Below are 14,895 nucleotides of genomic sequence, written 5' to 3' on the forward strand. Positions count from 1 at the left end.
CACAGCAATATTAATCCTTTAAAAATGGGGGATGTTTTGCCATCTTTTAAACATAATTTGAACATATTTTAATTAATTATCAATATCCTGTGCTGTATTATTTGGTCTATATTTGTTTATAGTTCTGGAGATTTATAAAACACTCGAGCGCCACCTTGTGTCAGAACACGTCACTACATATAATGCAGGGAGTTTGGGAGATTTGATTTTTGTTTTACTTATTGAAATTAAGCAGTAAATTGTGTTTTATTAACGTCTACGCCTGTCCCAAATCAAAACCTACATCTAGTAGTAATGTAAAATCATTAATTATTGTTATACAGCGCGCATGTGCAGTAGCCTCGCAGGTGTAATTGGAAAGTGGAAGACTTTTATTAAGAGCAATGCAAAAAATAGTCATAGTACAACACAAAGGCGAAAAATAAAACGGGTACATTAATAAAACATCACACTTTAAAGGAAGAGATCACACAATTTACAAATTTAAGTAGTTTTAAAAGCCTTTTGTATTTGAAATCTCAAATAAGATAGAAAATATTTATAGTTTCTGGTTTGTTGTAAGTTTACATTTATGTATAGAACTACACATTCACAGAACAAATTCATATTTTAAAACATTTTGATTTACATAATTATAATTATTAAAACTAATATATTAATGTAATCATTTATTAATATTATTGTTAAATCAATAATAATATATTAATGATTATACAGTTTTAAACACTCGTCTTTATTTTGCCGCCTTTTTGTTTTTCAAATCTGTAACTGTCAAATTCGCTCGTTACTGTTTCACTATACCTGTAACTGGCGTTCAACCGTCGTAGTCATCTGCACAAACTGTCAACACTCTCTCAACAGGTAAATTAATAATCTATTAATATCTCATATCATTTGAACTTTTTAAAGCATTCTTTAACTTTAACTAGTTCTTACACTCATTAGAAATCTCAAGTCTCAAATAGGATGGTAAGAAAAATATTTAGAGAAAGGTTTCTGGTTTGTAAGTTTACATTTATAAAATTACACATTCACAGAAAATAGTTTAATAGCATCTTGATGCATTTAAAAACTAATACTTTAATATATTAATGTAATCATTTATTAATATTATCATTAATAGCATTAATATATTAATGATTATAATTTTGAAAAGTTCTGTTAAAATACTGTTGCCGTCTTTTTGTTTTTCAAATCTAACTGTCAAATTTGCTGGGTTTTATGGCGTTCAACCGTCATTATCTACACTCTCTCAACAGGTAAATTAATAATCTCTTAATATCTTTATTGTTTAACTTTTTAAAACATCTTTTAACTTTCACAAGACCTTTTTAACTTTCACAAGACCTTACAATCATTAGAAATCTCAAGTAAGTCTCAAATGAGATTATAAAATTTGAAAAAGCTGTTAAAAAACTATTTTTGCCGCCTTTTTTCAAATTTGTAACTGTCAAATTCGCTAGTTACTGGTTTTCTGTTGTTGTCATCTACACAGACTGTCAACACTCTCTTAACAGGTAAATTAATGATATATCTCCATCATTTTAACTTTTTTTAAAACATCTTTTAACTTTCACAAGACCTTACAATCATTAGAAATCTCAAGTAAGTCTCATATAAGATAATACAATTTTAAAAAGCTGTTAAAAAACAATTTTTGCCGCCTTTTTGTTTTTCAAATCTGTAACTGTCAAATTCGCTAGTTACTGGTTTTCTGTTGTCGTCATCTACACAGACTGTCAACGCTCCATACTGGTTTTCTGGCGTTCAACTGAATACAATAATATATTAATGTATTCATTTATTAATATCGTTAATATCATTAATAATATATTATTGATTATAAAATGTACACTATATATTCTACAACTATTTATTTATTTTATTTTGCCGCCTTTTTGTTTTTTAAATCTGTAACTGTCAAATCAGCTTGTTGCTGTTGTTCTGTCATCATCAACACAGACTCAACACTCTTTCAATTGGTAAATCAATAATATCTTTGTACATTAAAACTTTAAAATTTTAAACTTGTTTTTCTTTCTGTTTTTAGTTTAACCGTAGGCCCGTGAGCAGCTCTGTTCAGTCTCCTCTTCAGCGCTGTAAGTTACAGAAATATGCTCATTTATGATCCATATCAGTGATATTTTCTCTATTATAACTGCTTGTACAAATACACATCTAAACATTTCACTAAATCCTGCTGATTTGCATATTTAATACAATAAAAGAGTTTGGATTGCTAATGGATTTAATCCGCTGGGGAATATTATTTACTGCAGAATCCGGCAAATTACAGGTGTGTGTGTGTGTGTGTGTGATATCTGCTGTTTATGTATTATCTGCTGTATGTGTGTAATTGCTGCCAGTGTGTAATATCTGCTGTGTGTATTATCTGCTAAGTGTATCGTGTGTATGTAATTTCTGCTGTGTTTTTGTGTAATTGCTGCCGGTGTGTAATTTCTGCTGTGTGTGTGTGTGTGTAATTGCTGCCGGTGTGCAATATCTGCTGTGTGTGTGTGTGTGTGTGTGTAATTGCTGCCAGTGTGTAATTTCTGCTGTGTGTGTGTGTGTGTGTGTGTGTGTGTGTGTGTGTGTGTAATTGCTGCCGGTGTGTAATATCTGCTTTGTGTGTGTGTGTGTGTGTGTAATTGCTGCCAGTGTGTAATATCTGCTGTGTGTGTGTGTGTGTGTGTGTGTGTAATTGCTGCCAGTGTGTAATATCTGCTGTGTGTGTGTGTGTTTGTAATTGCTGCCGGTTTTTTATATCTGCTGTGTGTGTGTGTGTGTGTGTGTGTGTGTAATTGCTGCCAGTGTGTAATATCTGCTGTGTGTGTGTGTGTGTGTGTGTAATTGCTGCCAGTGTGTTATATCTGCTGTGTGTGTGTGTGTGTGTGTAATTGCTGCCAGTGTGTTATATCTGCTGTGTGTGTGTGTGTGTGTGTAATTGCTGCCAGTGTGTTATATCTGCTGTGTGTGTGTGTGTGTGTGTGTGTGTGTGTGTGTGTGTGTGTAATTGCTGCTGGTGTGTAATTGCTGCCGGTGTGTAATATCTACTGTGTGTGTGTGTAATGTCTTGTGTGTAATATCTGCTGTGTGTGTTTGTGTGCGCGTGTGTGTAATTGCTGTATGAGTGTCTACTATCTGCTGTTATGTGTGTATAAACGTGTGTGTGTGTGTGTGTGTGTGTGTGTGTGTGTGTGTGTGTGTTATTTGCAGTGTGTATTAGCAGATAGTGTATGTTTATTCGTGTCATGTCTGTATGTGTATGTGTGTACTATCTGCTGTAATGTGTGTATATGTGTGTGTAATGTGCCATGCTGTGTGTAATATATTGTGTGTGTGTGTGTAATATACTGCGGGCATGCATATATACTATCTTGCTGTATGTTATATCTGCTTTATGTATGTATGTATGAGTTTGTGTGTGTGTGGGTATGTGTGTGTGCGCGTGTGTATTATTGGCTGTGGCTATGCTATAACATTGTTGAGTGTATTATCTGCTGTGTGTGTGTGGATGTGTGTAATATCTGCAGTGTGTAATTTTTCTGCTGTGTGTGTGTCTCACATGCACTCTCTGCAGCAGCTCTCTCTCTCTCTCTCACACACACACTCACACACACTCACTCTCTCCCTCTCTGATTGTGGGCTCATGGCAACAGCAGCTATATATAGCGCAGCAGCTGAGAGCTGATCAGGGTTTGTTCAGCAGGATCTCCGTCACACAGCGGGAAACACGAGCCACCAGTCAAGCTCTCGGAGGAACTCTCCTTACATTTATATATATATATATATGCAAACACATTATATATTTAAATCTAAAACATTATTCATGTGCATCATTTAAAACCTTTAATAAAAATGTTAATCTTGGAAAATAAAGTGCACAAATATCCAATCATTTGATTTATAGACACATTTATTTACCTTAATTAAAAATGGATAAATGTTGGCATATCTGTGCCTCACAGCAAGAAGGTCGCTGGTTTGAGTCTCAGCTGGGTCAGTTGGTGTTTCTGTGTGGAGTTTGCATGTTCTCCCCGTGTTGATGTGGGTTTCCTCCGGATGTTCTGGTTTCCCCCACAGTCCAAACACATGCAGTACAGTTGAATTGGGTAGACTAAATTGTCCGTATAGTGTGAGTGTGAATGGATGTTTCCCAGAGATGGGTTGCAGCTGGAAGGGCATCAGTTGTGTAAAACATATGCTGGATAAGTTGGTGGTTCATTCCACTGTGGCGACCCCTGATTAATGAAAGGACTAAGCCGAAAATAAAATAAATGAATGAATACATAAATATGACAAAATAACTTTGAATAAATTATATAAACACACTTTTAGAATATGTATTATTAAAATAGAGTAATATGTAAACAAATATTCAACATTTTTATTAAAAATGTTGAATAATAAAAATACTATTGTAAACAAAGAAAAGAATGGTTAAATGTTCATTCATTTTCTTTTCAGCTTAGTCCCTTTATTAATCTGGGGTCTCCACAAGGGACTGAACCACCAACTTATCCAGCATATTTTTTACGATGCCCTTTCAGCTGCAACCCATCACTGGAAAATCTACACACACTCATTCACACTCATACACTGGACAGTTTAGTTGATCAGTTCCCCTATAGTGCATGTGTCTGGACTGTGGGGGAAACCGGAGCACCCGGAGGAAACCCACGCCAACATGGGGAGAACATGCAAACTCCACACAGAAACATCAACTGTAAAAAAAAAAAATTGTAAACTTAACATTTTTAAATGAATAAATAATAATAATAATAATAATAATACACACACACACATGAAACACCAGCAGGCCACTGCGTTTGCTTTCCATCATTTATAATGTCCTTTATTCTGTTACAAACATACATAGCATTTTCTAAATATAGACTTGTAAATCTCCAAGAGAAAAAAAAGGGGGAGGGTCTTAGCGATGGCAGGCTGCCGTTCTGATTGGCAGTCCAGAGAGTGTGTGGGCAGGGCTTGTATATGGAGTGGGCGGAGACAGGCAGAGTATCTGAAACCTGAGCTCTTGACAGCTGAGCGCTCCGTCAAGTAACACACAGAAGAATGAGCAAATATATAGATATTAATGTATACCGAGAACGCCAAGAACCTGAGTTTAAAGGGCATTCTGACACGCAAATCTCTGCCGGACACATATCATACGCTGAACATAATATAGCTACCGGATTGTTGCTGTTGTGCGTACAGTTACACACACACACACACACACATGGATGCTGTTAAGAGCTCGGGTGAACATTCTTGCAGAAGTTCGCCAGTCTGTACAGAGGTATTGTTGATCTGAAACAATAGTGAAGAGCCTGACAGGAAATGAGCTCATAATCCCGCCCCTCTGGATGAGTATTGCTTCCTGTCCCTAATGCTTGCTTATTTTTTTTATTTAAGTTTTACATTTATAAGTGACTAAGTCAGAAACAAAACAAATATACTCTCATAAATACATATATAGACAGTTGAAGGCAATATTATATTAAATATCAAACATTTCCCAAGTGCTTTAACAGATTTAGGTATTTTAAACACTATTTTAATAACTCATCTCTAATAACTGATTTATTTTCTCTTTGTCATGATGACAGCACATAATATTAGACTAGATATTCTTCAAGACACTAGTATTCAGCTTAAAGTGACATTTAAAGGCTTCACTGGGGTAATTAGGGTAGTTTAATAAGGGTTTTGTTCTGCCGACAATTCAAAATATATATATATATTTAAGGGGACTAATAAAATTGCCTTTAAAAATTTGCTAAAATGGCTTTTTTTCCCATCAAACCTGAAATAAATAAATCTTTTTTCCCGCCAAATGCTAAATCTAACATGAAATTCTGCTCTGTTAAACGTAATTTGGGAAATATCCGACCAATAATTACGTTAGTCGCTAATGTCTTCAACTGTATATGTATATAAATAATGCATCTGAAATAAACACAGCCAAGTTCAGTCGAAAGAAAGTCCATTTCTGGTGCTTTGCAAGAGATTTGTGCCCCATTCAATAGGTTTGATGGATAGAAATGAAATAAAAGTGCTGCGATTTTACTTGACGTTTAGCAGCCGAGAGGGATTTAATGCAGGAGGGTCAAAGATGGATTCTGCATCAAATACAATAAACTAAAGTGATTTCACACACTTGACATACATGAAATGGCTGTGTTTTGTGATAACGTGTGCATGAAATCAGCCATTCAGTATTATATTTGTTAAACAGAGCTGGACTTACTAAAATATATTAAATAATAAGTGATCAGATCAATCTGATTGCATTTAATAGGACAATTTAATTCAAGGTTTTTGGTGACCTGTAAATTATGTTAATTTAATATGTCATCAGATGATTCCTTTATTAACATATGTGATCGCAAACACCGTTAAATAAAGTAAATAAGCTTTCCGTTGATGGTTTGTTATTGACAATATTTGTCAGAGATATTAATAATCTGTAATCTGAGAGTTATATTAAAAAACAATCTAAATATTGAGAAAGTAACCTTTAAAGTTGTGCAAATTAAGTATTTAGCAATGCATATTACTAATCAAACATGACATTTTGATATATTTACAGTAGAAAGTGTACTTCATGGAAAATTACTTATTATTCTAATGATTTTTGACATAAAAATAAAACAAAATCTAATAGTTTTTGACTCATACAGTGTGTTGGGTCACATATTGTTACAATCAGTGACTAGTAATGACAATTCTGCTTAGAAATAAATAAATAATCACATTTTGATGCTGGAAAAACCCTGTTTCCATCTTTGACCCATGTGCAAACCTCAAAGTGAAGAGAGAAACATGTCGAAATGGCTTATTTTGTCGGTCATTTGCAATTCTCAAACAAACACTCTTCACTGAGACACATTCAGTGTTAGTCTTGAAGACTCGTACAATCAGAATGAACACACAAACACACATGCATGATCTGAAAACTGTTCAGAGAGCAGCTCAGCCTCCCTGGAGTCCCCAACACACGCTCAGTTTAGCCGAGCGGCAAATGTTTAGCAGAACAGGTGGAGAAACGCTAACAGCTGCAGCGGCGACACGCTTCTCTCAATGACCGCGATTCTGAGCTTAGTTATAACCAACAGATCGAGCTGTATATTATATACTACAGGTCTGCTGAATGCTGGATTCTGATTGGCTGATGAGCATTCTAAAGTGTGACATTATACTGAGATAAACACACAGCTAAAGTAGTTCCGGCAGCCTTACAGCTGCCTATCACTACACTGCATGATTTCAGTGATTTCACAGCTACAACAGTCAAACATCACTTCAAAAAACACAGCAGAAGGCTTTAGAGGACACTAGAAACCAGACAAAGGTCTCAAATACAACATCTGAACAGTGGATTTAGCAGAGGCCAGAGGAGAATCGCAATAATCCATTCCAGGATGTTGAATTATTGGAAAATAATGCATTATCGTACAATAATTAAACAGGAATAAATCAATTATTTCTTATGAAATCATCAGTACAGTTAAGAAAGCAAGTACATTTGACCACTTACAGTACATGACTAGTCTAGTGTCCTAAAAACTAGCCCAAAGTGCCGTCTGCCGTTAAAAACTAGCCTAAAGTGCCGTCTGCTGTTAAAAACTAGCATAGAGCAGTTTGCTGTTAAAAAATAGAGCCATCTGCTGGTAAAAACAAACCTAGAATGCCATCTGTTGAACACTAGCCTTTAGTGCCCTAGAGCTCCAGCTGTTAAGCACAAGCTTAGAACACCGTCTGCTTTTTAAAACTAGCCTAGAGCACTGTCTGCTGTTTAAAACTAGCCTAGAGCGCCGTCTGCTGTTTAAAACTAGCCTAGAGCGCCGTCTGCTGTTTAAAACTAGCCTAGAGCGCCGTCTGCTGTTTACACCAAGCCTAGAGCGCCGTCTGCTGTTTACACCAAGCCTAAAGCGCCGTCTGCTATTTAAAACTAGCCTAGAGCACCGTCTGCTGTTTACACCAAGCCTAGAGCGCCATCTGCTACTTAAAACTAGCCTAGAGCGCCGTCTGCTGTTTACACCAAGCCTAGAGCGCTGTCTGCTATTTAAAACTAGCCTAGAGCGCCGTCTGCTGTTTACACCAAGCCTAGAGCGCCGTCTGCTATTTAAAACTAGCCTAGAGCGCCGTCTGCTGTTTATACCAAGCCTAGAGCGTTGTCTGCTGTTTAAAACTAGCCTAGAGCGCCGTCTGTTGTTAAACATTAGCAAAGAGCGCCATCTGCTGGTAAACACAAGCCTAAAGCGCCGTGTGTTAAACACTAGCCTAGAGCGTCGTCTGCTGTTAATCACTAGCAACATTTGCTGGCAAAAACTAGCCTAAAGCGTTGTTAAACGCTAGCCTAGAGCACTGTCTGCTGTTAAACACTAGCCTAGAGCACCATCTGCTGTTTAAAACTAGCGCCATCTTCTGGTAAAAACTAACCTAGAGGGCCGTCTGTTGTTTAACACTAGCCTAGAGCGCCATTTGCTGTTAAACACTAGCACCATTTGCTGGCAAAAACTAGCCTAGAGCGCCATCTGCTGTTAAACTCTAGCCTAGAGCACCATCTGCTGTTAAACTCTAGCCTAGAGCAACATCGGGCGTTTAAAACTAGCGCCATCTTCTGGTAAATACGAACCTAGAGCGCCGTCTGTTGTGAAACACTAGGCTAGAGCAGCTTTTGCAGTTAAACTAACCTAGAGCGCCGTCTGCTGTTAAACACTAGCCTAGAGCGCCTTTTGCTGTTAAACACTAGCCTAGAGCACCATCGGACGTTTAAAACTAGCGCCATCTTCTGGTAAAAACTAACCTAGAGCGCCGTCTGTTGTGAAACATTAGGCTAGAGCGCCTTTTGCTGTTAAACTCTAGTCTAGAGCGCCAACTGCTGTTAAACACTAGCACCATTTGCTGGCAAAACTAGCCTAGAGCGCCATCTGCTGTTAAAAACCCAACCTACAGTGTGATCTGCTGTTAAAAGTAAACCCAGAATCGACTGCACTGTGATGCGGTCAGAAAATCTCAGCAATCGCCATGCAACAGTTGATCATCTCAGCCCTCCAAATCAGGGTGTATTTCAGGGTTATTAGCAGGAAATGCATCAAGCGACAGGGTTTTCTCCAGCATACGCTTCCGTCACGTGCAGTAAGCGCAGTCTGCTGATGTAATAGTGTTTTCAGAGGCATGCGGACGCCTCAACAATCAGCCTCTTGTGCCTCAACACAGCACAGCTGAATCTGCAGCCGGCAGCGCAGGAATGCTCACACTCCACGCATTAAAATAGCCGGCCTGCGAAGTCAGCTCGCTGTTGAGGAGAAACAGCTGCTGCAGGCCTGGAAGTGCAGAGATTGGCATCCGGCAGCCATTCTGGATACCAGTCGCTGATGTTTCATCACAGAACAGACTCCATGCTAATGCCTTTTAGCTGCTAGTCAACACTTAAAGGGACAGTTCACACACACAATGTTACAGGGTCATCATTGAATTACTCTTTGCTTATTTAAGATTTCCTTCTGTTGAACACAAATCAGGATATTTAAGAAAAATCCAGTAGCAGCTGACTTCAATAGTAGTATTTTCCCTTGTTTAGTAGTTAAAGGCTACCGGTTTGTAATGTTCATTTGTGGTCAGCAGGAAATAAAAGCTCATAAAGGACTTAATTAAATGTGTGGGTGAACTGCCCCTTTAACAATACGGGAACCCAAAGGAGGCTGCTGCTCTCAACCATGAAAATAAGCTTGTTTTTCCTCATGGACACCAGTTTATCGCAGTTTGTGTAATTGCTAAAGTGCACAGATGACAAATTCTCAACGCTAACAATCTTTCTTCATCATAACCCACTGGTCTACTTACTTATTCTTAGAATATTTATTTTTGGTGAAAGGCTAAACAAAAAAATGCAATAATATAGCTGCAGATACGAGAGCAATAAATTAAATAAAAGGCAAATATGGGACGGCCATGCACAGAAATGGACTCGCAAGACGTCTGATATTTATGGAAGGCCATTGAGTTTGTGTTTTATTTGAAAACTGTGTTGCTGCAGTTTTTATGACAGTCCATATTTGTATTTATGGACGTCAGTCTGAATAAACGCCGTGTCTGCTCCAATATTGTGTCTCATATGCAAATACGCTCAAATGCAGCAGTTTGATTGGCTGTTGTGCTGCTTGATGCATTGACATTAGGCATGGGATGATAACTGTTTTCAAGGTATACCTCGGTTTGGAAAAGTCAAGGTTTTAAAACCGCCAACATTTTCGGTAATATCGTTCCTAAAGGATGTGCAATGTTACGTTTTTGTATTATTTTTCGGACAACAGTATCTCCAGCAGAAAAGATGTCGTGTTAAATTGTAAAGAAATCAGTGTTTTTGAAACTAATGAAGACAAGAGGTCAGGGATTCATTTAAATTATTCAGCCTGACACGTTTACTGCTCCAAAATATCTTCAAACTTTCACAAAATAAAATATATTGGGTTTTTTTTACCCAGATATTTAAAAATAACTTATTTTAGAGTAGTAATCGCAATACCGTGAAAGGTTATCATACCGTCAGAATCTTATACCGGCACATGCCTAATTGACACAATAGTATCTGGATGCAGCCTTTATGATGCAAACTGAGACTGCATCACTCAGCGATGCAATGTCAGACACAAATGGAGCTAGTGACGTCACGGTGACGGGTAGGGTTAGGTGAGCCCATTAAAAAGCATTGGATGCATCCCAGATTGCACTGCACCAGGTCTGCAGCCAGACCCCTCTCACTTGACAAGGTCAAACTGTAGATCCAAATAAATCTATTTTGACATATTGTGAAGTGTGTTTGGCCTTCCATATATATTAGTCACATATAAGAAAACATAATGAAGAGCGTGCTGTAAACTTAAAGGACTGTAGGGGGGATAATCTCATATATGTTGCTATACTCTCACAAAACAGATACACTGGAGGATCTTCAAATCCCAGCTTTACTTTTTTACAAAATTAGCTTTTCAAGCGTTAATAATTCTGTACTTTATATATAATTTGTACTTTGTGTATTCAAAAATATGCTGGTTTATTTACTTATTCTCTCATAAAGAATGATCTTACATTAAAAAAACACAACACAGAAGGGGATGGAGTGAAAATACACTCCCCCGCAAAGCTCTGTCCTCTATAATAACTAATATCACACATCAATATTCAGAGACTTGGACCCAAGTCAAAAAAAAAAAAAAAAAAGACAAAGCTTGTCATATTTGACCCCAAAACCAAAATATCTCACGGTCCATAATATCAATTATTAGTTTTTCCATCAAATAGCTCACGCCTCTTTTAGGAACTGGTGCTTTAAAAACCTCCATCAACACAAAACCAGCGGTCAAACCAAAATCAGCACTCATTCAAAGTCGTGTGTCGATGCGTGAACGCAAACCCAAACAGAATAACTTAGGGAACATCTACTATAAAATAATCTCAACACACACACACACACACACACACAACTTTTGGTTGCGAAAGTCCCATGCTGCCTACACACCATGAAGACCAGTGACGCTATATATAACATATATACTAAACATCTCCCCTCTGAAAACACATGTTGGACAGTAATGCACCCTTATCATCGCCTGGTTCGATCACACATGTTCCGCTTGTAGAAATTCAGCAGCCGGATGTAACAAAGGTTTAATTGTGGGCAAAGACAATTAAACTTGCTGGTTTGACAGGGCCGGGCAGCATCAGGAATAAATCAGACCCCATCCTCAGGGCTCCAACACAGACCCCCCCTCCCCAAACCCTCACCACAGAGACTTCACAGATCTACTTTTCTGTCCCATCAATATTTTAGTAGGCTATTGGAGTTCATGCACTTGTTGTTCCGCTCGTCCGGTCAGTCGTCGTCCACATCCTCTCCCTCGGACTCCTCTCTGCGCTCGTACATCTTATCGCGGTGTCGCTCCTGGATCTCCTTCATCTCCTCGGCGTAGCGGCTGAAGGCTCCTCCAAACTTCCCCCAGGCCTTGAACGGGATGGTGATGGAGTTCCTGTAGCTGGGCTTGACCTCGCTGACCCTCAGGAACACGCCGTATTTGTTGGAGCCCACGTCGAAGAAGAAGCGCTTGGAGTCCACCATGATGGAGGTGCCCTCCGGGAGCTCCCCGTAGCCCCCCGCGGCTCCGGGACCCCCACTCAGCTCTTCATCCTCTCCGCCGTAGTCGTCGATCAGTTTCGCGAGCGCATCCCGGAACTCGATTAATCCCTGCGCCGGCAGCGCGATGGTCTGTCCGGCCTGCACGCCGCCTCCCGGCCCGCCTCCCCCGCCGACTCCGAATCCCGGTCCACGGTTGACGGTCTGGCGGATGCGCAGGAACCTCCCGCGCTGGTTCTCCTTCAGGTCGAGGTAGTATTTGCGGTTCTCTCGCACCAAAAACTCGCTCTTCAGCGCCCGGCGCGGTCCTCCATCATCGCCCCCGGACGACTGCGCGATCTGCTCCGGGCTGCTGGGCCCCAGCTGGGCGTAGTGCTCGATGAAATCCCCGAGGTAGTCGCGGAACTCCGCCGCCACGGACATGGAGAGAGTCAGGCGGCTCTTGGAGCCCCCGGCGCCCACCTCCGCTATCTTAATGAAGCGGCCCTTCGCGTTCTGCTTGACGTCCAGGTAGAAGCGCTTGTTCTGGATGTCCAGGCGCTTGGAGGCCAGCTCCTGCGTCTCCTGCTCCCGCTGGAAGTGCTGGAGGCCGCCGCTGCTGCCACCGCGCTCGCTCCCGCTGTCTCCATCCGCCATCTTCAGCACCTCCAGCAGCTTCTCCCTCACACACTCCAGCGCGGATACACTGCACTGGCCTCGGGTCCGGTCCTGGTTCTCTATTGGTCTGCGCGCCTGTCAGCTAGAGCGTGTGAGCGGTGCCCTCGCTCTTCATTGGTCAGTGACGCTTCCTCTACCCGACTCGTGCTTGAAGCGATACAGCTGCGGCCGGAAGTTAACGAGAATTATTATTTATTACATTTATTAAATTGATTGTGTTTGATTAAGGTTTATCCGAGGCTAAACCTAACTGTCAAAGTAATGTAAAAACATCAATTGCACCAAGTATTATTTATTAAATTACAGATTAAATTGTATTTTATTAACGTCTACCCCAACCATTACAGGAACGCAAAAACAGTAATCATACCGAATATTACTAATTAAATAACAAGTTAAATTGTATTTTAATAACGTCTACCCCGACCCTAAGCCCATCCCTCACAGTAATGTAAAAACAGTAATTATACTGAGCATTATTCTTATTATTGATTAAATTACAGATAACATATTTTATCAATGTCTATCCCAAACACCACAGTAATGTGTAAACAGTAATTATACTGAGTATTATTCATATGATAAATTCAATTACCCATTAAATTAAATTTTTAACGTCAACCTCAAACCCAACCATCACAATAATGTACAAACAGAAAATGTAAGTGTTATTCATAAAATATTTTAAACTACCCACTGAGTTTTATCTTATTAATGTCTACCCCAACCCTACACCCAACAGTCACAGTAATGTAAATGTTTAATTACTGTTGCAGGCTACAGTGTCATATCAGTTATGCGAGGATCCGCAGCTGTATCCCTTCTACACTTTCCCAGCCGTGCGCAGGCATTTCCTTTCCTTCTGGAGCTCGGCTCAATCTCATGTATATATATTTTTAATATCATTCAAACAGCATATCTGCATCAAAGTTGTTTGTTGAATCAGTTAAATAAAAGTTATAGAAAAAAGAATAGAAAATGACGCTCCTCCTAATAATGTCTTGCTGTTGACAAAATTTAGCTGATAACAATAAAGTAAATTAGAATAGATGTAGTATTTTACAGAAAATTATAACAATTAAGAAGGTAACTAACTTTATAATTACAAAATAAGCTTTAAATTATTTATTTTTAAATAAAATTTTATCTCATATGTCCAATAATCTATCTGTTAATTAAAACTGCACATATATTAAATATTGCCGCAGTGTTTTACAGAAAACTAGTTAATATATGAGATACATTTTTATTTTATTTCTGTTGCAACTTTATTGCGATTTTTTACCTCCTATACTCTAATGTAGATTATAAATGCAAATGGATTTCAGCATGGCCTTGTTTAAGATCTGACCCAGGATCAGACAATTTTCCAGTCTTTTAATTATGATGAGCTTCACAAATCTGTTCGTGGATCAGCTGCTGAACGTCCACTATTGTATGCGCGATGACGTCAAACGTGACGTCGATCATTAATTCCAGGGGTCAGTGCGACATAGGAAATAAGGCGCTGTGCACATGATGGATAATAATAACCCTCATCTCGTTTCAAACTCCAGAAGGTGTTCAGACAAACAATGCATGAATTACATAATTTTAAATAGTTTTATTGACTTTTTTACACTATAAAGATTGTGAATTGTTTTAATGAATGATTTCGGGATAGCCATGCCACAAAGCACCCTGAAACTTGGAGTAATCATAGCATAATTATAGTATTCATACAAATATGGAATATAGAAGTCATTAGGCCAGATGAGCGTTTGTATATTAGGAGGAATATTATATTTTAATCCATCATTACTCACTTTATCACTCACTGCACACTCAGTGTCTGAATCATTAATACTCTTTACTAGGGCTTTGACCACATTATCTTTATGCCAAAGTCACTACATATGCAATAACTTATTAAATCTTACACTTGCAGTGTCATGGTATTTTAGTTGCTTTAGTTTGGACATGTATGCCAAAGCCACCATGAGCAGATTCAAAGGGACAAAAGTTTATAAGTTAAGAGTTAAAAATAGCATACAATATTTGTTTAGATCAGCTTTATTTCTCTATGTTTACATTAATAAAATTGTGGATTTAAATAT

General features: G+C 38.7%; 2 protein-coding genes across 2 annotated transcripts in view; one reads left to right on the top strand and one right to left on the bottom strand.

Annotated features, from left to right (window-relative positions):
• myo18b (myosin XVIIIB) overlaps positions 1-14,895 on the top strand; it is an 880,426-nt gene that overhangs the window by 634,570 nt on the left and 230,961 nt on the right. The window lies entirely within an intron of this gene.
• Positions 11,045-12,822, bottom strand: purbb (purine-rich element binding protein Bb). The gene is given in 1 exon segment (NM_200547.1): positions 11,045-12,822. A coding segment is annotated over 1 exon segment (894 nt). The 5' UTR covers positions 12,779-12,822; the 3' UTR covers positions 11,045-11,884.

Source organism: Danio rerio, chromosome 10 (assembly GCF_052040795.2).
Source record: "Danio rerio strain M-AB ecotype USA chromosome 10, GRCz13ab, whole genome shotgun sequence".
In the NCBI taxonomy this organism is placed as follows: domain Eukaryota; kingdom Metazoa; phylum Chordata; class Actinopteri; order Cypriniformes; family Danionidae; genus Danio; species Danio rerio.